Raw genomic sequence first — 27,064 nt, 5'->3', positions numbered from 1 at the left:
AGAGTTTTCCCGTTTCCATTTCAATTTGTGCTGATAGCAAGAAAATTAAAATTCTTTCTTTTTATTAATAATAATTAATGTGAAAGAATTAACATTATCATAGAAGCCTTGTAGTAAAATCAATGAGTAATTATAACACTTAACCATTAGATTCTTTTTAGTGCCAGAGGAAACATTTTTAAACATTCATTATTTTCTCACACCATGTTAACTTTCAGCGATACTTGAAACTGGGCTAGTTGGTGAGGTTGCACGATTCTTACGCTAGCGTAAAAACAAACACAAACAGCGAAGAAACAAGACTTGAACACTTAATTTTGTTCCTTTTTTACTTAAATAGTAAATCTTTTTTGCCTCAGTATGCACTATGACAAACTAAATTCATGTTTGTTTGTGTCCATGTCCTTGTGCACTTATGCTAGTCCAGGAATCATGCACGCATGTTTTCAGACTTCGTGGGGATCCGCGACTCTCACGCGTCCCTCGATGTTGTCTTCGCCGCATGGCTCTCGTCTCCTGTAATCCAGTTTCGCCGCGTGGCTTTACGGCGGCGAAGGTCGGTGTGGTTGCGGCGTATTACGAGAGATGGCGCGAGTGTTGCGCTGCTAACGCCACCTAACGGCGGGGTTACTTGGACGCAAAAGGAAGAAGGCGCTTCCTCTTCGGCCTGGGGTTGGCGAGCAGCACGCACGGACGCTTCGAGCATGCGCCGGCCGCTTCGCGGGACCGTCCCGAGAAGGCTTACGAGCACGACACCGGAATGGAAGAAAATGGATCGTTCGCGTGACCGTACACGTGAACGACTAGGCGGTGGTGTCCAGCACGGGGCGAACATATATTCTCTCGCTATCCGGACACAGTGAAGTCGGACTTCCTCGATTTGTCACGCGCCCATCGGCGTAGTAATTCGGCTAGCACGCATTAGTGTATAAAAGGTGCAATAAATGCCCTTTTGATTGTTTGAACTACTGTGTTGTCGTTTTTTTTTTTTTTGTCCCAAGAGCGCGTGCGATACCCCACAACTTATTCATATTTTGCATGCTGTCAATGTGTCTTTCTAGCATCGTGTTTACCAACATACGAAAATTCCAGTACACGCTCTTATTCCATTTTGGTGTACAGACTGCCTCCTCTCCTGCCTGTTTTACGAATCATCTTTATGTTGTAAAATAAAATTGTGCCCAGAAGTCAAAAGTGATCTGTCTTATAACTTACGTTGCCGGTGGCAGGACCCGATGATGGTGATGGGCCGATTACTGAAACACAACATAAAAAAATATTAGCGATTGCGCGAGTACAGGCAAAGAGGCGTGTTTCTCTGTCGTGGACACCATATCCTTCCTCAGACAACTCAGCTGCATAATTGCTTTACAAGTTGGTTCTAGTTACCAACGTGAAAACGCCATTTTTAGTTTAATTAACACAGATGCTGATGGCAGTATCTCCACGTACACGGGAGAAAGTAACTGTCAATTCATGTTCTTGTCGTAAAAGTTGCTTTTCTTCGCTTAAACACTGAGATGAATATTTAACATCATGGCTTCGCTTGTAAACTTGCGGCATTCAAAACGCGCTTCACGGGTGCTTTTTCTTATGTCCGACTGCGCAATGGTCTAGATCAAGTTAGCAACAATGTTTAGGAAAGCCGGCTGAACAATTGTGATTAAACCACTTCCACACAGTTCCACAAGCATCAGAATTTATATTCCGGACAAATATTTCAAATATTTTCCAAGCTCATTTCGAGAAGTATTAGAGGCAATGTGCATTACAATCTACAAGGGGTCTCACGGAGATATCCAAAAACCCGCCGCGGTGGCTCAGTCAGCTAAGGCGTTGCGCTGCTGAGCACGAGATCGCGGGATCGAATCCCGGCCGCGGCGGCCGCATTTCGATGGAGGCAAAATGCAAAAATGCCCGTGTGCTTGCGTTGTAGTGCACGTTAAAGAACCCCACCCAGGTGTTCAAAATTAATCCGGAGCCCTCCATTACGGCGTGCCTCATAATCAGAGCTCGTTTTGGCACGTAAAACGCCAGAAAGAAGAAGGAGATATCCAAAATCGAGCCTTTCGTATTATTCACATGAATCCTACACTGTTTGAATGTTATTACACTATAACTTTGTAATTTTACAACGAATTCAAGAAAGATTACGATTGCAAAAAAAAAAAAAAAACGTGGAACAGTGACTGCACTCTATAAAAATTAGCAGTCTTTGTAGCTTATCTTCTCCCAAAGCAAAAAAAACGCATCTATCCTGCTTGCCTTTTTTGTGTGCCCTGTACTTTGAGGTCCCGAAGGTCAAGCGGATATCGGCAAGCGATAGCATTCTTGAAAGCATAGTTAGCATAGTTTTTAACAATAGGAAACGCATGTAAGATGGATGACGATTATTGCTCGGGAACAAGGCAAGGGCCAAAGAAGAGTGAATTCGAATATTTGGTATCGATTCATAGTTATTAAAGCGCTAAATACAAAGACGTAGGCGAGACTCGAAACAACAGAACAGTGCGCTGATTATCAACTGCCGTTTCTTTATTGGAACAAGCGTTTTTTATTGAAACAAGCGATTTATTTTGGTGCCGGTGTGACTTCGTTTGATATATACCTGCGTGATATGGTGTCAGTAGGGCGAGCATGTTCGAGAAGCAGCTTGGCGTCTCTGTAAAACGCTTGTTCCAATAAAAAAAAAAAGGCGAAAGCTGTCACTAGGCCACGCAAAGCTCAAGACACAGCGAAGCTGGCCGATTGATTGCGTCTCTTGGTTTTAGCTAGGTTAATTTCTTTATTTCTCTCTTTCTTTCTCTATTTCTTTCTCTCTATCTATCCCTCTCTCGCATTTTCTCTTTCTCTCTCCCAAAGGAAGTTGTGTTGCAATTGTCAGTACAATTCAACCATATGGTTCCCAAAATGCATGTTCGGCAAGCGTGGGTGTACAGCGCAGTGGTTATGACGCTTGCCTTCGGACCGTGGGTAACCGGGCTCGCATCCTGCCTTGCCAAGAACGTTCATTTTGTTTTATTTATTTATTTATCTCGGGCGGCGAGCGCAGACGCGCTAGGATGACGTCACAGCGCATGCTCAGTAGCGCGCAGCTGGCGGGAGCTCGGCGGAGCCGTGTCTGTGTGCCGTCGCTTGATGCCATGGCTACGGCGTGGCAATTTCGTGCCACAGCACAAATTATGCCTGGCCTAAATGCTGAAGAAGACGATGACGCTCGAGCCAATGCTGAGCCAATACTGATGATGATAATTTCGTTACACGTACAAATTAAGGCTGGCTTAAACAACTTCGCTGTTAAAAAACATCAGTCGATAGTCAGCGCATGGTCCTGTCGTTTTACGTATCCCCTCCGTCTTCTTATTTTGCGCTGTATTAATTTTGAAGCCCCACAGAGCAGACATTTTTTTATTGTGCCACATGTCACAAGTCAAAGCAAACGCCAAGCTCACCGTCTTGCTTGTCAAGCAGTCTCTTTCCGCGCGAATCTGCCGATGGCCATTTGGAGCAACCGGGTCCTGGAGGCCGACTGCTAGTTGCCGATTTCTGGACGGCGGCAAGGTTGCCGCTTGGAACACTGCTTGGCCCTCCTTGTACGTTGCCGTGAGACTGTGGTTCACTGTGCAGAGCCAAATGCCCCAAACTCAAAAAGATGACGTTTGATATCAGCGATGGATCATCCGATAGGTATTGCAGCTAGCTCCTTTTGGTTGTCTGTATTCAGCTATATATATATGCCTGTGGGCTTGCTGTGCTGACCAATTGCGATAGTACATATTAAAGATAAAGGAGGGGAGGTCTGCTTCAGAGAAAGATCGCTTCCGAGAAAGAAGCCGAATTATCGCAACATCGGGGGAAGAAACTTTGATGCAGATTTTTCTATCTTCCTGATTGTCTCACTCATACAGATTCTGCCTCTCACATTCACAGCTCACATTCACACACTCCTAACAGATTCCCAGTCAGATTCAGATTTCACAGACATTTCTGTCTGGTGTTTTTGTTAAGAGAAAACAGATTCACAGCCAGCTTCAGATTGCACAGGCAGATTTCTGTCAGAGATGTTAACGTGAAGACATGACACCAAAATGTTAGGCCTGTATTACAGCACCCAAACCACAGGAGCTGCCACACCAGCCACATATAACGCAGCCAAAGCTCCCTTATTACTGCAGTTCATCCAGCCATGTAACCTGTGTATACATGGTGTGAAGGACAAAGGTACAACCTGCGTAGACAACTCTGCATTTTCATAACAGATACTAACGATAGAAAGAAGCGTTAATGTTCGCTACGCAGCGTTCATACTTAGCAGGCAACGCTGCGGACGCCATGCAAGTAGAGCGGTCATGGGAATCTCACTCAGCGTATTTTGCTAGTTATTTTTTATTTGTGACGCTTTCCATGGAATAGCCTACTTCATATCACAATTACACGTGGACATAAGGTTACGTAAAATCAAATCTGTGCACCCTTGTGCTTCCGGTATACATCGTACTATGTTTTGGTGGCAAGCATTAGCACAAACTGTGGCCTGTGGCCACTGGTCACTGAAATGTTCCACTTCGTTAGTCCGGTGTTAAATAGCTTCTGATCTGCAACGTCTCCCATGTCATACAGCTACATCATATTTTGCGACACAGAAGTATGAGGCCTAATGTTACATCGAATTAACGGATACTGTTTTTTTTTTTCTTAAGTGACGCACTTTTTTTTAATCACAAATGGAGGAGTGAGACATGTCGCTCTAGCTTTCGTATACGGTTGCCTGCTATGCATGAAGCGTGCTCTGTTATGCTTAGCATTCAGTCGTGGTTCGTGCATGTAGACTAGGTTCACTTTGGACAACTTTACAGAAACGCAGTTTGAACGAAACCTTAAACCTTTTCACAACTTACGCTAGTGCGCTGAGCTTGCCAGGTGCCTGAAGGACGTTTTCCTGCGCTGCCCTGGCCTTCAGCAGCAGGCCAAACTCTGCAGGACTCGTCTGGTGCACGTCTGAAGGCCTTTCGCCCTGCCACACGAGGCGGCAGCACACCTCCTCCCTCCCGCCAAGCGTGCCGACCATGTAGTCAATCTGAACGACGTCGTTTTCTCGGAGGACATTCTTGAGGTGACCTACGTGGGGCACGTTGTTCCTGTAGAAAGTGCAGAACTCCACGCTCCTGCATCCATCCGGCTCCTGCACCTCGCACACTGCGCTGTTGTCGTTCACGACCTTAAGGATCCCCTTGCTGTGCGGGTAAACCGCGACCGAATGGTCACTGCCGGGAACGGAGCAGAAATTGGGTGACGTGTTATAGCTGCCGAGGTCTCCCGCTTCCAAGTCGCAAGTGCCCGCGGGCATTTCGCTCATGGCGAGGGCGAGGGCGTTGTGAAAGGCGCTTTCGCTCTGCTCAACGAGGGGGTGCTCAGGTCGTTCTCCAGTCCACATGAGTGTCGCTACCCATACGTCGTGTTGTGCTTCCACTGCGTCTACAAACACGTCCACTGCGTCTTGGAGAGCGCAGTCCTTCAAAAGCTCGCCGAACGACCTGATCTTCTGTCCGTTGCAGTACGCCACTCCTACTATCACTCGGACCATGACGTGCTGGTCATAGGCGGATACGACACCCGTGTTCTTAGAGTTTGGGAAGAATGCGCCTCTGATGCCAGATAGCTTCCTCCGCGCAGAGAACTCTTTTAGGTCAAGCAGAAGCTCGGCGATGTCGTTGTCTCACAGTAAGGCCTCGTCTCCGCAGTCGTTGGCCTGGGCAAGTTCAGCGCACTGCACTTTCTTGACATTGGTGGCCCACCACTTGGCGCAGCTTGTCGGCTTTGGATGTGGCTGTGCATCGAAGTGGACCTTGTCTCCGACGCTAAAAATGTCATTTAGGCTCTTTTCCGCCTGAAGCAGGGACTTGTCTACGTTATCAATAGAAACGTAGGCACAATCTTTGTTGCCCTGACCAAATAATATAAACGCATGGCATGGATTCACGGCTTGGATTGTGCCAGCAAGTCCATTGGTCATGCCGTGATTATTTGGTTGGAAGGCCGCCTGCTTCGTTGTGGGGTTGCTGGTGTGGGCTATATTTCTACGCAGTTCTATTCGAGTGGCCTGATACCTGGCTCTGTGGCCTGGTGGGCTTCTTACTGCGTCTAATATAACTATGTCTCCTAGCTTGAGCCCAGACTTTCTCAGGTCAAAGTGCCTGTTTTCCTGGAAGAGCCGCTTCTCGAAAAAAACACTATCTCGGAGCGGGTGTGACAAATCCACAAAACCGTAATACGGTAACACTTTTGTTATTTTCCCAGTGACATTGCGCAGCTCAATTGGTGCATCAGTCGAGTTGGCGCTCTTTGTTTCATTGTTTTTGCTTGATGCGCGAGGTTGTGCGGACATGTAAACTCTGCTGTCCGAACCGACAACAATCGTTCCGGGAAATCGTCCTGCGACCAACCGTATGGTTTCAATTGTGGGACCGAACCGGCCCCGGAGTGATGGTGGGAGTTGCGAAAGGATTCCTTGCAGCCTGGAGAGAGACACCCCTTCGTCGGCTCTCACGGCGTTGTTGAGGTGCTCCGATATATGTCCCAGCGCAGTGTCGTCATCCAGCGTGGACATAGCAGCTGAATGGTCACTGAGGCTTCAGCTGTGCACTGCAGCAGGAAGAATTTTTGACAATCGTGCAACCTATGCCAACAATAAAGGATATGCATCCAAATTATCCACTAGGTAGTGTATTCTTTAAAGGTTTCGTTACGTTCAGCTGTTATTATCGCAGTCAAAAGAATTGATCGAGTGCTCGATGAGACTTAAAGGAATACTGCAAGAACTTGTCTCGCATTTCTTTTTTCTTGCTTTATTAGTAGTTAGTGTCCACAATCGCAGTATATGAGGCATACATTTCTCGGATTCACACGAAGTCATAAATTATACCAACTTCCAATGGAATTAATTTAAAGCGCCAGCCAAATGGAGCACTACTTCTCGGCTTAGGGCCCATTCACACTTGCGACTAGGCGAGGTCGCGCAACCAAGTTAGTCGCAAAGCGACCAGTCGCAAAGTCGCAAATGGTCGCTTTTCTCGAAATGCGACCATTTCGGGTCAGTCGCTCACTGCTTGATTTTTCAGTCGCGCGACCGCAGTCGCAGAACAGCTGAACCAATCAGATGCGAAGAAACAGAACGTCCGTATACGCTGACGCTTATTCTACGCGGCGATGACATTTAAAGCAGACGTGAACGGCATATCGTGAGACATTTCGGTTTTGCGACTCGTCGGTCGCATTTGTAAGTGTAAACATCGTTCGTCTTGAGTAGATTCTGGTCGCCAGTCGCAATCGGTCGCGCGACCTCGCCTAGTCGCAAGTGTGAATGGGCCCTTAGGGTGCGCTTACAAGGGTTCCTTCCCATACAAAAAATGAGGGAGTGTGGTCATGCAATATCCCTGGTGTACGGGTGGGTGTGGATATCGAAGCAGCGTTTGATCCATCTCATCAAAAGCATTATGCGATAATGAAGGTCAGTGGTATGTTCCGAGACGAGCAACAGCAGAGGACAGGACCAACCAAGCTCCCCAGTGTCGAACGTGGAGAAACGCAGACGTGCTGGTTATCCTGCTTTTTGGTGATACGGTCACTGCGTGGCTCGCAGGAATTGTACACTAGGCTGACCGACGAATGAGTCGGCAGTTTGTGACCCCTTTCCTACCCTCCTTTTCGTGGCCGTGTAAAGGAACCATCGAAACAGCACCATAGCTACACTAAGAAGCCAAGCTGCATTTGCTGACAGCTGAGACGGATAGTTGGGCTAAACCGGTATTTCACTACAGCAAAAAAAGAAAAAAAAAATACTGGAGTGCAGCAACGACAAGTTACGAAGATGATGGTAATCTTGCGTTAAGAAAACTTGATTGTTTGATTGATCTTCATGTCTCATCGTTCCTACGCTCTAGCTTCCTTCCCTGCATTTGGCGCATTTCTTTAACTGCTTGCATAAAAAAAGTACAAAACTAATTATTTGTCGCATGTTGAAATAAATCTAGCACCATACTGTTCCGACATACCCGGCGGTTACTACGTGGCCGGTAGTGCTATAAATTTTAACAAGGCGAACTACAGTGCTTCAAATAGCTTTTTCATCCGTGCATTCCTTCTTGTCGTTACAACTTTGTAAAACAATTGAAAGCAAAATGCAAAGCGTAGTAGTTGAAATCTACTGTTTTAATTGAGGGGGACCAAAGGGGGATGGAAAAGCCGTAGGCATCGCAACTTCCTCACTTTTCTGTGGACACCACACCTGAATTGCCTGGTGACTGCGAAATATACGTGCAGCGTAAAGAAATAGAGAGAGGCAAGTTAACATCGAAGTAATACTGTCAAAGAAATATGGGGACATCAGTAAACAAAAAAATTCTAATGAAGTATGATCACCTGGATCATAATTCAGCGTGGCATAAGCGATCGATGACGGAAGGAGTGCATAATCAAAACGGCCTCTGCTTTTATAATGCTGCACCCAAATGCGGCGAAAAACAGGCGGCCGCCGCCGCCACGATTTCAGTGTTGCTATAAACAGCGCGATTCCATTCTCAGTAAAATGCAGCGAAAAAAAAAATAGTTTTGTATCTGCAACTGCACCATTGATCATTGTACGCGATGCGCGCAGCTTTTGTCGCCATGTTCGCTCTAGGCTTTTTGGCTGGCTAGCCGATACAAATGCGGCGGCAGGACGTCGGACGCGACCGCGCCCCGATTGGTCCGCGCTGACAGCCTTCATTCGCCGCTTCCGGTGAGCGGTTGACCGCCTGTGTGAACATATCTAGCCCATCTTGATCGAGGGCGAACAGCCGACGGGCGGACGCCGCGCGCGGCCGTTCGCCAGTTTTAAGCAAGAAAAATCTCTCCATGTGGGTCGGCCTAAAATCAAGTTTCGCGCTAATAGCTCAATTTCCTGTGGCCATGAATTTTATCGGGGGGGGGGGGGGGGGGGGGGACGCATAACGCTGACGGCTGCACCACTGCAAGTACGCGAGTCGTGTGAAATAAGAGAGCAGCTTACCAAAACTCATGACTGCTTCTCAGCTGTGCACACAACTCCGAAATGATGGCGTTCGAACGCTGCGGCGATTCCGGCACGGGACGCGTGGACCCAGGCTCGGACGTTCGAAGCGCGTGCTCGCATGGGCGCGTGCACGTGACAATGCGAGGATGCTGATTGGTTCTTTGCGGCGCGTATCAGGTTTCGGTTTCAAAGCCTAAGCCTTTTCATTTTAACAAGGTGTCAGCTTTCCAAGAGAGGAGGCTATCGTCAGGCGGAGACTACAGACAAACACTTAAAGACACCTAAGCTTACTAAGCCAGTGGTATCCCGCGCACTTTAAAAAAAATGTGCACCTTTTGGGGCGTAACTTTATCCCACAAAGATAATCGTCGTATACCTTGCTCGCGTTTCCTTCCTTGAACACCCTGCGTTCGCTACTTTCCTGTCGAGAATGCTATGTCACGCTGATAACGGCCATGCTGCTTGTTACCTAGAAGTACCGGGCTCGCATGGAGCGTTGAATAAAGGAGATGCGGGTAAGCTAGATGTCGATTACCGTTGTGGCCGGGACAAGATAAGCCCCAAAGTGTGCAAACTTTCTTTAAGAATGCACAATGCCATAACACATGCCATTTTTGCGGCGAATACGCTTATTTATACCGTATACTACCTGGGCGTGCATGAAAACATGACTGCAAAAACTCCCTAATGGGACTTCTAGTGCGCAAGCATTATTTTCAGTCGCTCATCTTGCAATCATATGCAAAAAATGGCTGTTGTGTAGAGTGGCAGAGTTACGCACACCGCGGCTCATAGCGTCGAGGATGACGCAATGTGCTGCAAGTATTGCAATGAGCTGTTGCTATTACCTAATTTGGTAAACATCATTAGTCGTAAATAATTGAATCGTAATTAATCTAAATTTGGGGTAAATTAGCTAATGTGATACAAACTAATATTCATTACCGTTATAAGTTTAAGCTTTGATTTGAAACGGAAGCCATGTAAGGACATATTTATACCGATCTTGTACCCATGTAATTCAAAAATGAAAATTTTCGCCCGTCATGACAGCTTAATTAAATGTTCATTTTGATCTTCTGACTATATGGGCCCATTTATTCTGAAACCACGCGCTGGTGTTCCACGAGTGAGTGAGTGAAATAACTTTATTAGGAAAGTGGTTGGATTTTTGTTGTAGCTTGAGGGCATTATTGACCAAAGGAGGTTGAAAAAAAAATTCTGGAGCGGCAATGCTGCTTTGAAAGTGAAGCCAGGCCGCCGCCACCTTACTCAGGGCAAGAATAGACATCAGGGAATAGTGGGATATAGGAAACGCCTGCTTTTCGCCTCCTTCATGTTTCAGATGGCTAATTTCGCTGTGAAGATTATATGTACACCTTTGTTTCACAGCTTTTAGGAGCAAAGCTGAATGTCGTGGTGCATTTTTTTTAGAGTTCTTGATATCAGCACTTAGCCAAATATAATATTTTAGCTAGAAACAACGACCTTTTATTTTGCAATTACCCTAGCGTTTATATTCACACAACAAACGCACTTAAGGTGTGCGCGGCACTCTTTCAGATGTGAAGTCAGGGCAAGCGCTGGCGTTTACCCCTGCTGGTAAACATTAGCGGGCGCCACCACTCCAGTAGTCTTTTTTCCAACCTCCTTGTATTGACAGGCATAATATACTGATTGCCCTACTAGCAGCAAAATATATAGGTACACTGCCTGATGTCAATCCGCAAAGGCATTCTGCTCTTTTTCTGTTGTCTTCTAGATCAGTTGCTATAAAAGACATTGAGACCTGAAGCACTTTCACTAAATCACTTTGGTAACTCAATTTTTCTCTATCTAAAGCTACTTTTTTGCATGTGTCAGTCTTGTATATGTTGCATGCCACAGCTGCAGTTGTTCTCTTTTTGAGAAGAGCCACTCCGAAGTCTCTTGTGCGTCTGCCGCTGCACTGCATGTCAATTTCTTGCAGGTAAAATAGTGGCTCCTAGTGGTTGCAACATCATGTTTCAACGGCGCATTCACATATTTAAGAGCAGGCATGTTTATTTCGTTGCTTAGAGCACACTCTCCACTATATCTGATGCCTTCAAAGCATCGATTCAATGGAATTCATATTGACCTGTGCGTCATACTCTTGCGTCAGACCGGCCGAGCTTGCATCCAGGGCATTTAATGTACCGGACAGCACTGGTGGTAAGATGCTGCGCTTTCGATCAGAACATGTAAAGTAGCTGCTGGTTGCGGACTTGAGTCATTGCCAGCCACTTGTATCACTGTTTCTGTTGGGTTCGCAATAATGGCACTTGCACTGTCAGGCATCTCCAACAGGTTAGATGCTTCGTCTTCCTCAATTTCGCTGTAGAGCAGTGACGTATGCAAGTGCTTCACCTGGCGTTTCAAGAAGGCCTGGTTCTCCTTTTCAGCAGCTTGCCGAGAAACTGTAGCATCTGCAATGACGTTGTCTGGTGCTTCGAACATGTCCGGTACTTCGCTTTCAGCAGTTTGCTGTAAAACTGTAGCGTCGACGAGGGTGCATCACACGTGTCAGACAACTGTGGCACCTTGTCTTCAGCAGTTTGTTGTAGAACTGTACGTACTACCTACAGGGTCTGGTGCTTCAATCGCAACCGATACCATGTTTTCTGCTGGCGGTGAAATGACAGCAATAGGAGCTTCCTTGAGCAGGCTTAATTAGTTATCAGTCAGCAGCCTGTCTGAACTGCCATTCTCAGGCAGCACGTTATGGTATTCAGCAGAACTAAAAAAAAAAAAAAAACTCACTTGCTGCTTCTGACAGGTTCGACAGCTCGCTTACCGTACATGACTTATCCGACACTTCTAATACCACGGTACCAATGCGCACTGCTAGCTCTTCAACGTGGTTATCATGTGTAACTAAAGCCTCGAACAGCTGCGAAATGGTAATGTTGACATCAGCGGTCTCATTTGCATAACTCCTGACCACACCTGCGATGCTTTCACTCCGAACTGCTTCCGGTGGCTATGATGAGCTGTTGTCATACAGTTCACATGAAGTATCAGTAGCAGTACTATCGGCAGGTGTCACTTTCTGCAACTCCAATGGCTGGGAAGCCACTGTGCCTGCCGGGTGGTTTGATATCGCAGGCCTCATCAGAAGAATTGGTCATATCCACGATGTTTACACTCTGAACTTGTACAGATGACTCTGATGTGCTGTTGTCGTCTTGTTCACATGACGTATGAGCAGCAGTGTTGTCAGCGCGTGGAACTCTCTGCGACTCCAATGGCTCTAAGACAACAGCATCTTCAGATCTTGTGTCGGAGAACTTCAGCTGGAGTGAGGCAGACTCTGGCCCTGGCGGCGATGCACCAGACATATCCATCTACCGCGTCAGAGTGCTACAGGGGCCGAAGAAAGGAGGATGTGGAGCTTTCTGCAACTTCAGTGGCTGTAAGACAACAGCACCTTCAGTCCTGGTGTTGGAGAACTTCAGAGAACTGAGTTCGCAGCATTACTACTGCCTCTATCACATACACCTTTTTTTTCTTCTTCTCTTGTTCTTGCGCCCAAACCTAACTCTCGGGAAGCAGGCCTCAGAGAAAACCCTGAAAAAAAAAAGAAATGAGGAAGAATCATCTTAAAACATAATGTTTGCTTTAGAAATACCTTCTCCCACAACCCTTATGCCAAAAGTTTTGAATTTTCGAACTGTGGCTTTCATTTTTCATCTTCGTCAATTTAGTTTACGTTAACCGCAAGATGAAAGCACCTCCCTGTAATCTCAGACTGTGCCCGTTTTACGACGCTCACAGTTTTCTATTAAAATTACCCGAGAGAATTTTCGCACTGTGATCGTTCAGAAAACGTGAGAGAGAGAATAAAACATTTATTATTGAAAATTAATAGCCGTTCAAAACGTGAGTATCTTGGTTAGCACATGGATTTGTCTGGTCTTTGTGCTTGTGGCTTGAGAAAATTTTGTGGCATCGTTTACTCCGCTGTGGCTGCATTCCCCCAAATTTTAAAGAAATCCTACTTCAAATGCGGAATTAAGACAATAAGGCTATGTGTTCATGCATATTATCACTACAAAATATTGCATTTGTAACACAGTTTTCTGTACAAATTTATCAATATCCAAAGCCACAAAGCCATTCAGAGAAAGAAGGATGAAGTGCAGGCCAAACGTATGCACTTGCACGATTCATGGCCAATCCCCCGTAGTGGGTTGTGCTATTTCTATAGGCACCAAACCAAACCAAACCGTCATGCCCATGCTGTCTGAACTGCCATGCTTGCAACTCCCATAGATACTTGTACCAGTGATCTCTCTAGCAATTTTTAGGGAACTATTCTGTGAGATCAACGACTCCATCCTGTGCCTATAAATTTCCCAATTTCATTATGCCCCCTTATGCTTAACCATCCTTGACTGCGTTTTCTTTTTCTTGGCGTCCATTCGATCTCTTTAGGAATCCACGGGTTTAGACCTGTTTAATGAAATTAGAGAGGAAACGGCTACCACTGTTTGCTCTCTAATCCACGCCAGCTGCGCTCCTGTCCTTCAACGTTATGCCAATCATATTTCGTTCCGTAGCCCGTTAGCCAGTCCTTAGCTTCTCTTCAATCTTCCTTGTTTACTTCAAAGTTTCTGCCCAAAATTTTAGTAATGGTAGAATGCAGTGATTGTACACCTTTCATCTCCTCTACCAGCCAAAAACGTAACGGCGGAACCTTATAGACTATACCACCTTTGCAAGTACAGCAAGGAGACTAGCCAACCTAATTAAACACAGCAACATAGGTACAGTAATTGAAAGTTGGCAATGATCTACAGATCATCGGACACACTTGCAAGAAAAGCCCACGTCGTCTGTTGCCACCATAAGGGTTAAGCCAAGAAGCCTTCAGTTATGCGCATATGTGCACCATCCAATTGTGAAGTGTCAAGCGTTGCCGCATTGTGTTGCACATGACAATATTTCAACAAACAATGCTCGTCCAGAAGACTGGTTGCCTCTGCATCTTGCTTTGACTTGGGTGCAAGGCAAATGTTAAGTTAGGAAGAACAACCTGCGTTTTTCACCTTTCAAAAGGTGCGGCACATTTTGAATTTGAGAGCAGGCGACCAAAGATACACTGTCATGCTGTGTCGACAATGTCTTCAAATCGACGGTACAAAGCGAAGCGTGCAATTCTCTAGCATCCACTCCGTCTCCACGACTGATTGTGTCGCCCCCAGTGGGACGACGCTATCATGAAAAGTACAAGCAGAGGGGAGCGAAGGCTTCGTCTACCTCTCGCTTGAACGCTTCTCCAAACCGCAAGATTACGCGACCTCCAGTGCTAGACGTGCCTGAATACAGTGCACTCGAAACTATGGCCATCTCGGCTCGCTCTAGCTTTGCAACCGCCGCAGATTACTTCCGACGATGGCGCACGCGGGCAACGTATGTGCAGCCACTGCCGGGCTACAGTAGGAGGCCCACGCTCATTAATGACCACTGGCGCCACATTTCCCCTAGAGTATATTGTTTAGAAACTCTACTCGAAGCAGGTAAGCTGCTCCGTAATTTCAATGAAGTGTTCCTGTTCATAGACAGTCCATTTTAACTGAGGAAAAAAAACATGGCATGCCCTTGCACTCCGCACCCATTCTTTTTTTTTTTTCTTTAGTCCGGCTCCTCCAAGAGGCCTCCCACAAAGACACTGTGCGCTTCAGGAAATCGCACCTCCGGGTTGTAGTCCGAAGAGGAAGCACCTGGTCCGCTTTCCTGCTGTGCGCTGGATGAGTCGAGATGCCAAGCGCCGACATTCGACAGCCCACCTTCCACCGCTGCCGGTGTGTCGAACGAAATGCCCAAGTTTCGAAAGCGTGGTGGGTCACTTTCATCTCTTGCGAGCGTGCTCGCATACCGCTGCATCGCCTCCGAGGGGCGGGCACGGTCTGCGGGCCGCACGGTCGCTGACAGCACCTCTGGCGGAACGGAAGCCGGACTGCTGTTGAAGCTTGACAATGGCTGTCCAAACTGCCCTAAGGACATCTGTGATGCTTGACGAGGTAGGTCTGCAGCAACTCTTCGCTGCTGCGATGCATTTGAGGGCTGCCAAGTGGGAGTGACGGTCGCTGGCAGCACCTCTGGCGGAAGGGAAGCCGGACTGCTGTTGAAGCTGGACAGTGGCTGTCCGAACTGCCCTACGGCCACACCCCAGGACATCTGTGATGCTTGAGGAGACAGGTTTGCAGCAACTCTTGCCTGCTGTAATGCATTTGAGGGCTGCCACAGGCAAGTGACGGTCACTGGCTGCACCTTCGGCGGAACGGAAGACAGATTGCTGGTGAATCTTTGCAGTGTCTGTTTTCCAAACGGCTCCACGGGCTCGCCCCAGGGCGTCTGTGATGCTCCAGAAGATGAGCCAGTGGTAACACTTCGCTGCTGCGACGCACTTGAAGGCTGCCAAGTGGAACTACCAGCTGGACCGGGCACCAAGCTGTACTGCCTTCCGTTTGGTTCCGCAACAGAGCCGCCGTCTCCCTCACCTTGATCATCGTGGCCCTTGATCATCGCTCGTTGCGAGTCCAATAAATGTTCTATGACTTTGGGCACCTCCTCGTGTAACGTGGTTTGAATTTTCGTTGTCACAAGGTAGTTGATCTGGTCGACCATTTTTGCCTGAAAATAACGAAAATGCACGTGAGGCAGGTGCAGATTTGAGCGAGTGGATCTCTGCATTATGGTGACCAGCGCATTACGAAAGACAAAAAGGCACAAGGAGATGAAGAAAGCGTCCGCCCTTGTCTCATTGTGCTTTTCAGTCTTTCGTCACGCATTAGTTGTATATTGTCCAATAGTGCACTGACATACTTACTGCATGCGCATTGTGCACCCACCAACATATTGACACGTATACATGTTTATCTTTCACCGGTGGCCGCTTTCCACCGGCTAACAAATGTTAAACGTTATCGCTCGGCGCAGGACGCGCCTGTATCGGAAGGTTATAGAACGTTATCGATGCTTCTTTTCGTTGCCTGTTTTCACCGACGCTTATGTTATCTGATTGTGTGACCGACGCGAATTGTCTAGAACTTTCTGGAAGACACGCGGGCATCAGGGATTAATCTGGAACCTTCGATGACTCAGGTATAAAAGCCGACGCGTCGCGCCGCTGATCAGATTTCGACGACCGCCGACTGTGTTCGCCGCTTTCGTTGTGCTTCGAGTGTAGCTTGCTTTTCTGGGCACAGGTTCGCCCAATAAACAACCAGTTTCGCCATACACATTTTTACTACTGTTTACTTCAGCGTCACTACTACGTGACAATATGCATACTCGACGCGGTGGCTTAGTGGTTATTGTATTGCGCTGCTAAGCACGAGGTCACGGGTTCGTTTTATGGTTGCGGAGGAAATATTTTTACGGCGGCGAAATGCAAGAATGCCCGTGTACTTGGTGCAGGTTAAAAATTTTCTGGTGGTCAAGCTTGTTCCCGAGTCCCCCGCCACCGCGCATATCTCATAATCACATTGTGGTTTGGGTTCGCTCGATCGTTGGGTACGCTGCTGCTCATCGTGAGGTCCAGTGTAACAGCATAGCAGACGACCAAGCAAACTAAAGTGACTGTCAATACATCACAATGTTCTTCTTTCATGTGATCACCCTCTGTGTCTTGGTGTCACGACACACACACACCTTCTGGAAAGTGAAATTGAAACTGGTCGTAAAAAAAGCTAGTACAATAAATTATTTGTGGCACTCAGAGGCTCACCGGTGTTGTTATACTGTTTCGGGTGTGCAGGGCCTTCGCTAAATGCTACAAAAATAATAATTAAAAAGTAAAAATCATTATGTCAGTACTTATTTAAAGGGCCCCACCATGCCCTGTTGCAAATGTTAGTTATACACTGGAAATTCTAGAACGCCACCTTGGGATCGTTTGACCGAAATAATTTTTCAAATCAGTTGATTATTAGAGCGGACAGAAGGAATTGAATGTCCTGTTACCATATATAATACAGCCAGGAGACGACCGTGACTGCCAACAGAGACTCTCACCGTCTGCCTTGAGTAACCTCCGCAAGCAGCATTCCTTCCCTGCCTTCTCCCATACCGGGCCCAAGAGACCACATCTGGATCACGTGATTAACCGCATCTCCTTTTCTTTTTTAGCCACGTATTTCTTATGGCAGCGTTGCGCGTTCCGCATTAGATGATTTACCGAACGGACTGGAATTTGCGTCGCGGCGTTTGTGCGTGTTACCTCGACTCTGACTGGGAGCAGCGGTTCGTTGAGAGTGAGGGTGCACAGCATTTTATTTGAAATTTCACCTTTTTTCGCAGGTGCAAAGTGCTGCAGTACTTTGTAGACACGATCGTCACCGCGTTAAGTCTCATTAATACGAAGTCTTTTAACAGGATCGTGATCGCATTAAGTATGCACTTCGCTTGCCTGTTTAAAATGGGCAAACCTGGCGAGAGGCCCTTTACCACTTTGACGCCCAAAATATTTCTTAAAACACTGCAAAATATTACCGCCCCCCCCCCCTTTTTTTTGTTTTAGAACTTCCCCGGGAGTTTCCACATAGCATGCTCATTAAAGATCTCCATTGTACACTCTGTTCCTTGTTCTCAATGAAAACATTAAATAGCAAAGCCTGTATTTTATTTGTGACGCTCTCTATGGAATAACCTACTTCCTATATAACACATACATGTGGACATAAGGATACGTAAAATCCCCAATAATGGTTTTTCAGGGCATGGAAATTTTAAAAATGTAAACTGCAAAAGAATATGCACGAATGCCCAAATGCAGCAATAGACGGTGGCATGAGCAGATGACCGTGACTTGTTCACGGCGATTAAAAGAACAGAAACTGCAGCGTGGGCAAGTGGGGCTCGTCCTTCGCGATAATGGTGCAAATTGGTCGGACTAGTGCAGCTCAGGCTTGAGGGCTAAAACGTTAGTAGCTCATTTTTGAATAGCATAATGACTATTTCATTTTACGTGATATGCCTTAGTGACAAAGTTTAAACAAAGAAATACACGGGTGTTTCTTTAGACCATCCAGAATTTATTAGGTCGGCTGCGGCAGACAATGTAATTGTAGTTTTTGAGCTGTTTTACTCGAAGGAACAGACATATCAATCTCACGAGATATCGAAATGCATGATCAACTAATTACCAGAAGTTCACCAATTCACATTTTAATTTGTGAACAGGACATTGCGAATTCGCCAGCTACAATTTGTAAATTGCAATATGTGCAATAAAGTAATTAAATTAAAAGATAATCAGTACATTTTATTAGCTATACCATTATACATTTTGATTTCTCGTGCAACTAATGCTTGCCTCTTTGAGTAAAATAGCTCAATGACTAGAATTATACCCCATCACAGGCAACATAAAAGAATTATGTATGGTACATATATAACATATGGCCAATACTGTCATATTCAACTAATCTAATTCAAGTAGAATGTCTACAGCCATGTAGAATGTAGGGAGTACTTCAGCTAAAAAGTGATGATCACTCATTATGGACGGAAGTCATCAAGTTCCCTTAAAGGGGCCCTGAAAACACTTTTCTAACTAATCATAGAATGGCCTCACTATTAACCACTTGACCGTTTTGTACGAGCACTCCTCGTCCAAGCCCTGGCGTCCCCAGAGCGTTTGGGACAAGTGTGGCTCGTCCTTGTGGTATTTTTGTTCTTTCCATGAGCATTTTGTGCCAGAGACGCTCGTACGCCGCCTAATTGGTGTTTCGGCTGGCAGATGGCAGTACGTGCCCAGTGAGTTCTTTCTTCTTGTACATTTGGTGTGCGTTTTTCATGTGACAATTATAATTTTCAATATCACGTCTCACCGAGGCCATGCGTGTATTGCCGGCCCATCTTCTCGATGGGCCGGCAATTCAGGCATTCTGTTCGTCTTCTTAAGAAGGTGATGGTTCAGCCACCGAAGTGCATATGGTTTCAGGAAGCGAAGGTAAATGTGATGGTGACGGAGGTCAGCAGTATCTCAGATGATGAAGACAAAGAGGAAAGCTCACAGGACGACATTGCAAGTGCGCATTTGTGGCCTAAAACTGATGTAACAGCATTCCGTCAAAGCCTACACTGTTTTCCTTTATTTTTCCGTACCCTGCATGTTTACTGCATGCTCGCCAGCTGAACTGTTTGAAAATACCGTATAGACTAAGGCAAGTGCCACACCTTTTTTTAACAATTTTGGTGAAGTGTGGCCCTTACACGGGACCGAACCTTTTCGCCATAATGGTGCCGGTGCAGTCATGACTTGTGCATCCCATTACCATTGTACCATCGCATCAGGATCACGCGCAGCTGCCCGCGTGGCATCGGGGCACCGAACGCGATTGCTTGCCTGTTGAAATTATTTTTCTACAAATTTTGGGTCCTTACAAGGGTGCGGCACTTACATGAGTCTATACGGTACTGTGTGCTTTCTAGAGGATAACGTTGTTTCGATGATAGTCGAAGAAACGATTAAGAAATTTATTCTGTCTAATCTCTTGTTTCGAGCTGTACCACTCGCTGCCAAAGCTCCCTTGGTCAAATTTAAAGTACTGTTAGCATACACAGCTAATGTAAGAAAGAAATATTTCTGTGCATATTCCTTCCATAATTCTTGTTGATTACTAGCAGGTGGATGGTGCATTTATGCCAAGGCATGCAATAAACTTCAGTAACTCACTGTTACTTTTGCGAGTAGGCTATCTTTTTCTGCCTCAAAAACCTGTTTCTTATAAAATGTATATTCACAATGAGGAATAAAAAATAAACATTCTGGGTAAGAAATTTCTTGGTAAAACAAAACGGCTATGGGGTTCAAAGACGTCGCCTCACCAATCTCATGCCACAAAAATTTTTCTAATCCTTCAAGTGGGGTTATAGCATCAATATGCCCGGCTTTCTCTCTCTCATCGGCCCTGTTATACTCGCGGACCACTTTCTATGGCTTTCAGGGGAAAGCTACGGGGCATGGCTGCTGCACATGTGTTACCGCGCGAAGTAGTCCGGCAGTGTTTGACAGTGCTTTTGGTAGCTCGAAACAGACGCTGAATCGACGCAGCTTCCACGTGCGATGGTTTCGCGTTTGCCAAAATAAAGAAGGGAAATTCCGCAATACAAGTAAACTTTCACGCTTAGTGCAGTGCTCTGTTTTATTTAACTCTTGCTAATAAGGTGTTTCTGTTTTCTCTTCCCCAGCTTAAAGTAACATGGATGATAACGCGGGACACTCTTCAGAAGCGCTCTCATTTGTGCGCGCTTTGCCTCCGTAGCTCTCCCTTCATAGTCACGGACAGTATAGCGCTTGGGAAGCTACACAGGGGAGAAGCCAAGGGGCCAAAGCCCCGCCCGGAAGTTAAGTGTCTCGGCAGCGAAAGAGCTCATCGCCGAACCCCCTGGCGACCGCAGTAGACAACGCTACGAAGCACGGCGCTGCGATCTCTGAGGCCACGCGCAGCAGACGCAGCTGCTACGCAACGACGCAGTGCAAACGACCCAGTGCAAAGATGAAGTGATATTTTTTGTCGTTTTGAGATTGTAGACATTCATATGTTCTTCATTTACCTCAAAATTAGCGATTGTGTATTGCTGAGAATGTTCTCACGATCACGAATTCAGCTAAAAGGTGTTGGTCGGTCCAGCTGTTTCGCAGCGACGCTGTGCGAAGACATTGCGGAAACGAAAGCAAGCGATTTCTTTTAGATGCGAAGCAGCTTATGGCGGAGGCTTTGTCCGTCCGTCCCGCGGCGTCCCACACCCCCACAGCGCATGCACGTCCCCTCCCCCTCTCTCTCCTCTCCTACGCTCCCCCCTTTCTCTCCTCTAGGAATCCTCTACTGTACGGAGCGGCGCCCGCGTCCGACGCCCCCACAGCGCATGCGCGTCCCCTCCCCCCTCTCTCCTCTCCTACGCTCCCCCCTTTCTCTCCTCTAGAAATCCGGAGCGGCGCGCACGAAAGCTGGTGCGACAGCTGCATACTCGGCCGAGGGCGCCACGGTTGTTCCGCGGTATGAAAATGACGGAGCGCGCGCGCCTCATTCTCTCTCCTGTGCAGCGCCGCGATGAGCGCTCGGGCCGCTGCCGCGAAACCATCTCCCGCTCAAGCTGACCGTCTCCCCGCTGCTTCGCATCCACACATGGTTCCCTTTAGCGGGAGATGGAGTAATTTTCTTTTTTTGTTTTCGACGCGAGATTGTGAATGCCCTGCTGCGTGCCGTGCAATAATATTTGGCTCATATGTTCACAGGAGCCTCTTGTACAGATCGCAAACGTTTCCTTACTATGTTTCAAGGCCTTAAATATTTCAAAGCCTCTTTCAGGGTCAAGTTCTGTTGGCAACTTCGGTGAAAACACAGTGGGTACTGAAAGGTTAAATAGAAGTGGGGCAGAAAAACAGTCTGCGTACTCACAATCAACTCCCAGTCTTCCTTGGTGTTGGTTTGATCTGCGAGAGTTTGAATGGCACATAAGCATGGCGTTTCTTTGCGTTCACAGACAAGAAGCCTGTTGGAAGAGTGCATCCTAACCTGTTGACGGTATGGACACCTGGCTTGGTTTCCTGGAACCTGGGTTGGATATACGTGGAGGTGGCCGGTGCACTTCAATCTGCTGACGGGTGTCAGCTTGTGACAGCGAGTACTTTGCCGTAGTCCTTGGAGCATCCTTGCAGGAGTTTTCCGGCTTCTGAGAAGTGCTGATAGAAAGAATGAGAAATAAACTTCGGAATGGCCGCTTACTAACTAAATTAACAAGCGTGGTGTCGCGCGCGAGCAAGCAAACTTGAATACATATCACTCAATGACCCCGGAAAGTCGCTGCCAATGCGCCGGAGTGTGCAAACACGGCGGCAGCAGCGAGCGAATATATGTTCGGGCCGGCTTTCGCATCAACGTGAACTAATGCGCGAACGAAATGACAGCGCACGCCGGAATGTGTCCGCGACACAGATGGCTTTCGAGATAGAGCGCGCGGCCGCCCAGGTCGGCCAGAGCAGTAAGCTTCCCCCCCACCTCCGTCCCCCCGGAGCTTTTCGGCGGCCTGGGCCGCGTGCACAACGCACCACCTACCCCAACCCTCTCCCGGAGCGTAGCATGTGACGGAAGAGGGCGCGCTTCCTCTCCGCTTTACTCCCTCGCGTGCGCGATAAGGAGCCTCGATCGCCGGCGCACCTTCGCATGCTTTCACTTGCACTTACAGCGCAAGGCTCACGGCGACGATTTTATCGCCCTTGGACTTTATACGGAACCTCACGGCGACGGCGACGGCAGAAATGCGCTTGGAGTGTCCATATAATTGCTATCGCAATAAAAGTAACAACGGCGGACTTAAGTGAAGCTGGTGTCGCATCAACAAAACGGCGAAGTGGGCCAGTTGGTGTGGATGCACAGTTATTCGTGGTCCAGCCAATTCAGAATTTGAAGCATTCAAATTTGGAGCAGGAAAAACGCAGTTCTCAGGTAGTTTAGGAGCACGCACACCAGCTTTTTTGGAGATCAAGTGTAAATAGCACTTGCGTGGCGCAGGCAAGTAGAATTGTGCCTATGGACTACCGCTGTGGTTAGAAAAGCGCAACATAGGGACAGAGATGACTGAAGAATCCAGGAGACGTGCAAACTATCAACTGAGATAACTTCATTAGATGTGTACATATTCAGTGGTCTGTGCATGGATTGTGATTCATATATGTATGTATATAAATATATATATATATAATGTTTGTAATAAGATCCTTTCAGTTGATACGAAGTGCTAGTCCTGTGTTCTTCAGTCGTCTCTGTCCCTTTTCTTTCCCAACTGTGTGATGGCACATGTTAAAGTGCTTAATATTCTTCTTCTTTCTGCTGTTTTACGTGCCAAAACCAGTTCTGATTATGCGGCACGCCGTAGTGGAGGGCTCCGGATTAATTTTGACCAGATGGGGTTCTTTAAGGTAACAGATACAGGGTGTTCTGCAGGGATAGCTGCTAAAGTCTGTCCATGTCTGTCGCTGCAATTCCAGAATGGATTGGCCAGAATTTTATAGCAAAGTAAAAGCACTAAAATTTGTCCTACGAAATACATTTGCGTTCCTATTAAGTTTACCAAAAGCATTCCTCTACCAATTTGGGATGACCTACACTGGAATGTCAATGCACTTTTTGATATTTCAAGCACCGATACTTCAAGAAGTTGTGATAGTCATGGAAATTATGCTGAGCAGACATGAATATCTCGTAGTGGTGTCATGGCACCAACACTTGTAGCGCCAACAACTGAAGTATCAAGCAGTTTTTATCAAGCCGTCAAGCAAAGTTTACGAGCAACCACTTAGCACCAACCCAGTTTCCTGCAAAAATTACTAGGAGCCCTGGTGCTGCAGTAGTCTGCGGGAAACAATAGATGGCACACGGATTGGTCAAACCTTTGTGCTTGTGGCTTCAGACATTCTTTAATGTGTTTTTATGCTTTAGCTTTTCTAAATTTTCAAGCAATCATATACAGTCAACGACCCATTTTTCAGACATGCCTGATAAATCTGACGCATTCATGGCACCGCCACCTACCAAATAGAGCCAATGTATTTCAGACTCTGAGACCCTTTGCCGTCCGATTTTAGAATTTTTGCCGTGACCGCAGGTCCGAAACGGAATTGTAGTTGAAGCCATGGCCGCCATGGCCAAATGGCCTCCATTTTGATTATGTCGCACCCCCGAACCAACGCATTCGCGCACCGACCTGCTCGCAGCCATAGAAGTCGTTTTGTGCTGCCGTTAGGCCTAGTTGCTTCGACATTCACTATCAAGCTTCCTGCTCTTCGTTGCCGTATTTTTCATTTAAAGGATTCCCCGCGATCGGCAATGGCCCGACTCCGCCTTCGTCATCCTCGCCGATTGCGTTGCGGAAGCACAGCAAGGGTTTAGAGCATTAAATAATGCCGCTTCCCGAAATTTAGCTCCGCGGCAATGCAGTGGTGTTACGCGGTCAAGCATATGCAATGTATTGCGATGAAGCACACCAAGAGTGCAAACGGGCCACCGTCAGGGAACGTAAAATGTGTTCCTTGATTATACAAGTGAGCACCCGCAGTCTGCCGTCACAGTACGAGCACCGAGATCACTAATATATGCACTCACAGGCCTTTAAATCTATGTTGGACATGGCAGTTAAAGGCATGTATTCGTCTTTTCGGACATTTTCACGGTCCTAGGAAGTCCAAAAAATCAGACCGACTGTAGGCAGCCTTCTAAACACGGCAAGGGATTGTGTCTCTGCGCACACGAACGCATAATCATTGCAAATTTTATAACTCCATATTTTGTTGACAATTACTCTGCGTCTGCAAAGTCGCGAAGCCACTTAAAGCCATAAAGGCAAACTTTGGGCAAATCAACATACAGATGAAGCTCGATATAACAAACACGAATATGAGAAATTATCACATCTAACGAAGTAAGTCTAAAATGTTTTTCGCAGATACAAGGTGTCCTCGAATGCGAGGTGTCCAAAACATGGCGGCGATATGTTTGCAGCACTGCAATTGCTTGCGGCGCCTATGGCCCGCAAAGCATTGCCTTTGAGATCAGTTTTTGTCACTCCCAGGAAGCATTCGGTGAGCAGTGAATTTGGGCACCATATATACATCCTTTTAACAAATAATGCACATTAACAAAGGTATTTTTATGTCTGATACAGCTTCGTTATGAGGAGGCTGGACTGTACTGCCCATCATTGCCATGCCGACTGAACCATGCTGCTTGCAGCCCACAAATACACTAGCGCCAGAGGAGTTCCTCCTATTAACTGTTGTAGGAAACTATGTGATCATCTGTCCTGCATAACGCTGTGCTACTTACGTCACATATTAATGGTTCCTGCAGTCATCTGCTATAATAGTCTGTCTCTGCACAACAACGTTTATTTCATGTCTCCTGCATACACCAAGGCCAGTCGCAGTCTCTCACATGTCCAATTTCATTCTCGAGAGGGCGCTAGATGCTCTCTATATATAAACAACTAGAAAACTGATGTTCATGGGCAAATCGGAGTGTTTCAACAATATGGTGATTCACTTCTGTTGCCAGAAGGAGGACTCGCATGGCTGCAGACAGAACTATACTTGAAAAGCCCTAACTCGAGCCCACCCAGCACCTGCAGTTCGCATCACTCGCGCACCCCCTGAATTGCCACATTGATAACTCAATATGATGCAGGAAGTTCATTTTCAATGGGATCAAGTTGCAGAATCTTTACGGCCTGCGAGTGAATACGAGGTCTGTTAGAAAAGTATCCGACCTTGATTTTTTTTTTGCGAACAAACGCGCTGGCATCAGCCGACCTTGAACCTTCGTGCGCATGCGCGAATTTTTTCCCGCCTGCCGATAGCGTCAGTCGCTGGGACGCAGCCTTTGGGTGAGATAGTGCGCAGTGCTCTCGTCGGTTTTTTTATGGCAAGGAAAAGGACGGAGCGACTGGAGCAGTGCTACTGCATCAAATTTTGCCAGAAACTGGGCAACAGCCAAGTGGAAACCATTCGGAAGATTCAAACGGCTTTCGGTGACGATGCTATGCGCAGCACACAGATTAAGGAGTGGTACAACCGGTTTAAAGACGGACGCACATCGGTGGAGAGCGAGCCACGCTCTGGTCGGCCATCAACGTGCCGAAAGGCGCTGAGCCGTGCTCCCTCAAGGGCTGCAGAAGATAGCGCCAACCTTTCCCTTTCCCAACGAACCACTTACTACTACTGCCAAAATGAGCAGGTCATTGCCGAAGTGAACGCTGTGGTGATGCGGGACCGTCGTATGACTATCCGAGAAATTGCGGAAGAGGTGGGCATCAGCACTTTTTCCGCACATTTCATTATGACCGAAGATTTAGCCATGAAGAGAGTTGCGACGAAATTCGTGCCGAATCTGCTCACGGTGGAGCAAAAGCAACTTCGTTTTGGAGTCTCACAGGGCATGCTGGATTCCACAAACAGTGGCCCCGACTTCATGAACCCCATAATCACTGGTTACGAGTCTTGATTGTACGGATACGACCCGGAAACCAAATCCCAGTGGTCACAGCGGAAGCATTCCACGTCACCAAGACCAAAGAAGGCCCGCCAAGTGCGCAGCAACGTCAAAGTGATGCTGACTGCTTTCTTTGACTCTCGCGGTGTGGTACACCACCAGTACGCACCACATGGTCAACCAATCACCAAAGAGTACTACAGGGATGCCCTCCATCGCCTACGTGATGCTGTGCGGCGCAAGAGACCGGAGTTGTGGTCAACAGGAAATTGCCGCATCCATCACGACAATGCTCCTACACATTCCTCGCACTTGATTCAGACTTTTTTGGCAAAGAACAGACTCCTGCAGTTCAACAGGCTCCTAACTCTCCTGATATGGCCCCCTGCGACTTCTGGATGTTTCCAAAAATTAAGAGGCCATTAAAAGGAGCCAATAGCACTTTCAGACAATAGAGGACATTATGGCTGCAACGACAGCTGAGCTAAACTCCATTCCAAAAGATGCCTTCTCGGAATGCTTCCAACAATGGCAGCACCGCTGGGAGAAGTTTGTGGAGTTCCAAGGAGACTACTTTGAGGGTGATTAGGTTTCCAATGCTCCAGTTATGCCATTTTTCTTTCTTCGGCCAAAGGTCGGATACTTTTCTAACAGACCTCGTAGAATGAGCAGATACGAGGGTGTTGTTAGTCACAATCTAATGAAGTAAGAGACAATGAAGCTAGAGAGGGATAATGGAAGCTTAATTTTAACGTATCACTGAAATTTGAAAATAATTAGATAAAAAGAAATGAACGTGGACGTAAAGATAACTTGCGGCAGGTCAGGCCCGAACCCACATCTACCATATATCACGCATGCACCCATAGTTTTTCCTGCAAAAAATTACCGAAGGGAAACGCGGCACTAGTGTCCAGGGAGCTGCAAAAATTGCAATTTATCCAGCGTGAAAATTATGAATTAGTACTACACGGATTTGCCTAAACTTCGTCCTTCTGCT

General features: G+C 46.9%; 2 protein-coding genes across 2 annotated transcripts in view; both read right to left on the bottom strand.

Annotated features, from left to right (window-relative positions):
* LOC119466309 (uncharacterized) overlaps positions 1–27,064 on the bottom strand; it is a 101,095-nt gene that overhangs the window by 36,064 nt on the left and 37,967 nt on the right. The gene's annotated exons all lie outside the window — the stretch shown is intronic.
* On the bottom strand, positions 5,589–9,176 carry LOC125940533 (uncharacterized). Its single transcript, XM_049656814.1, has 2 exons — positions 9,047–9,176; positions 5,589–6,642 (listed from the first exon to the last, which is right to left on the bottom strand). The coding sequence occupies exon 2, from the start codon at positions 6,605–6,607 to the stop codon at positions 5,717–5,719; it is 891 nt and encodes a 296-aa protein (XP_049512771.1). The 5' UTR covers positions 6,608–6,642; positions 9,047–9,176; the 3' UTR covers positions 5,589–5,716.

The sequence above is a fragment of the Dermacentor silvarum genome, chromosome 10 (genome assembly GCF_013339745.2).
Source record: "Dermacentor silvarum isolate Dsil-2018 chromosome 10, BIME_Dsil_1.4, whole genome shotgun sequence".
Taxonomy (NCBI): Eukaryota; Metazoa; Arthropoda; class Arachnida; order Ixodida; family Ixodidae; genus Dermacentor; species Dermacentor silvarum.
This window is presented reverse-complemented; position numbering and strand designations above follow the sequence as displayed.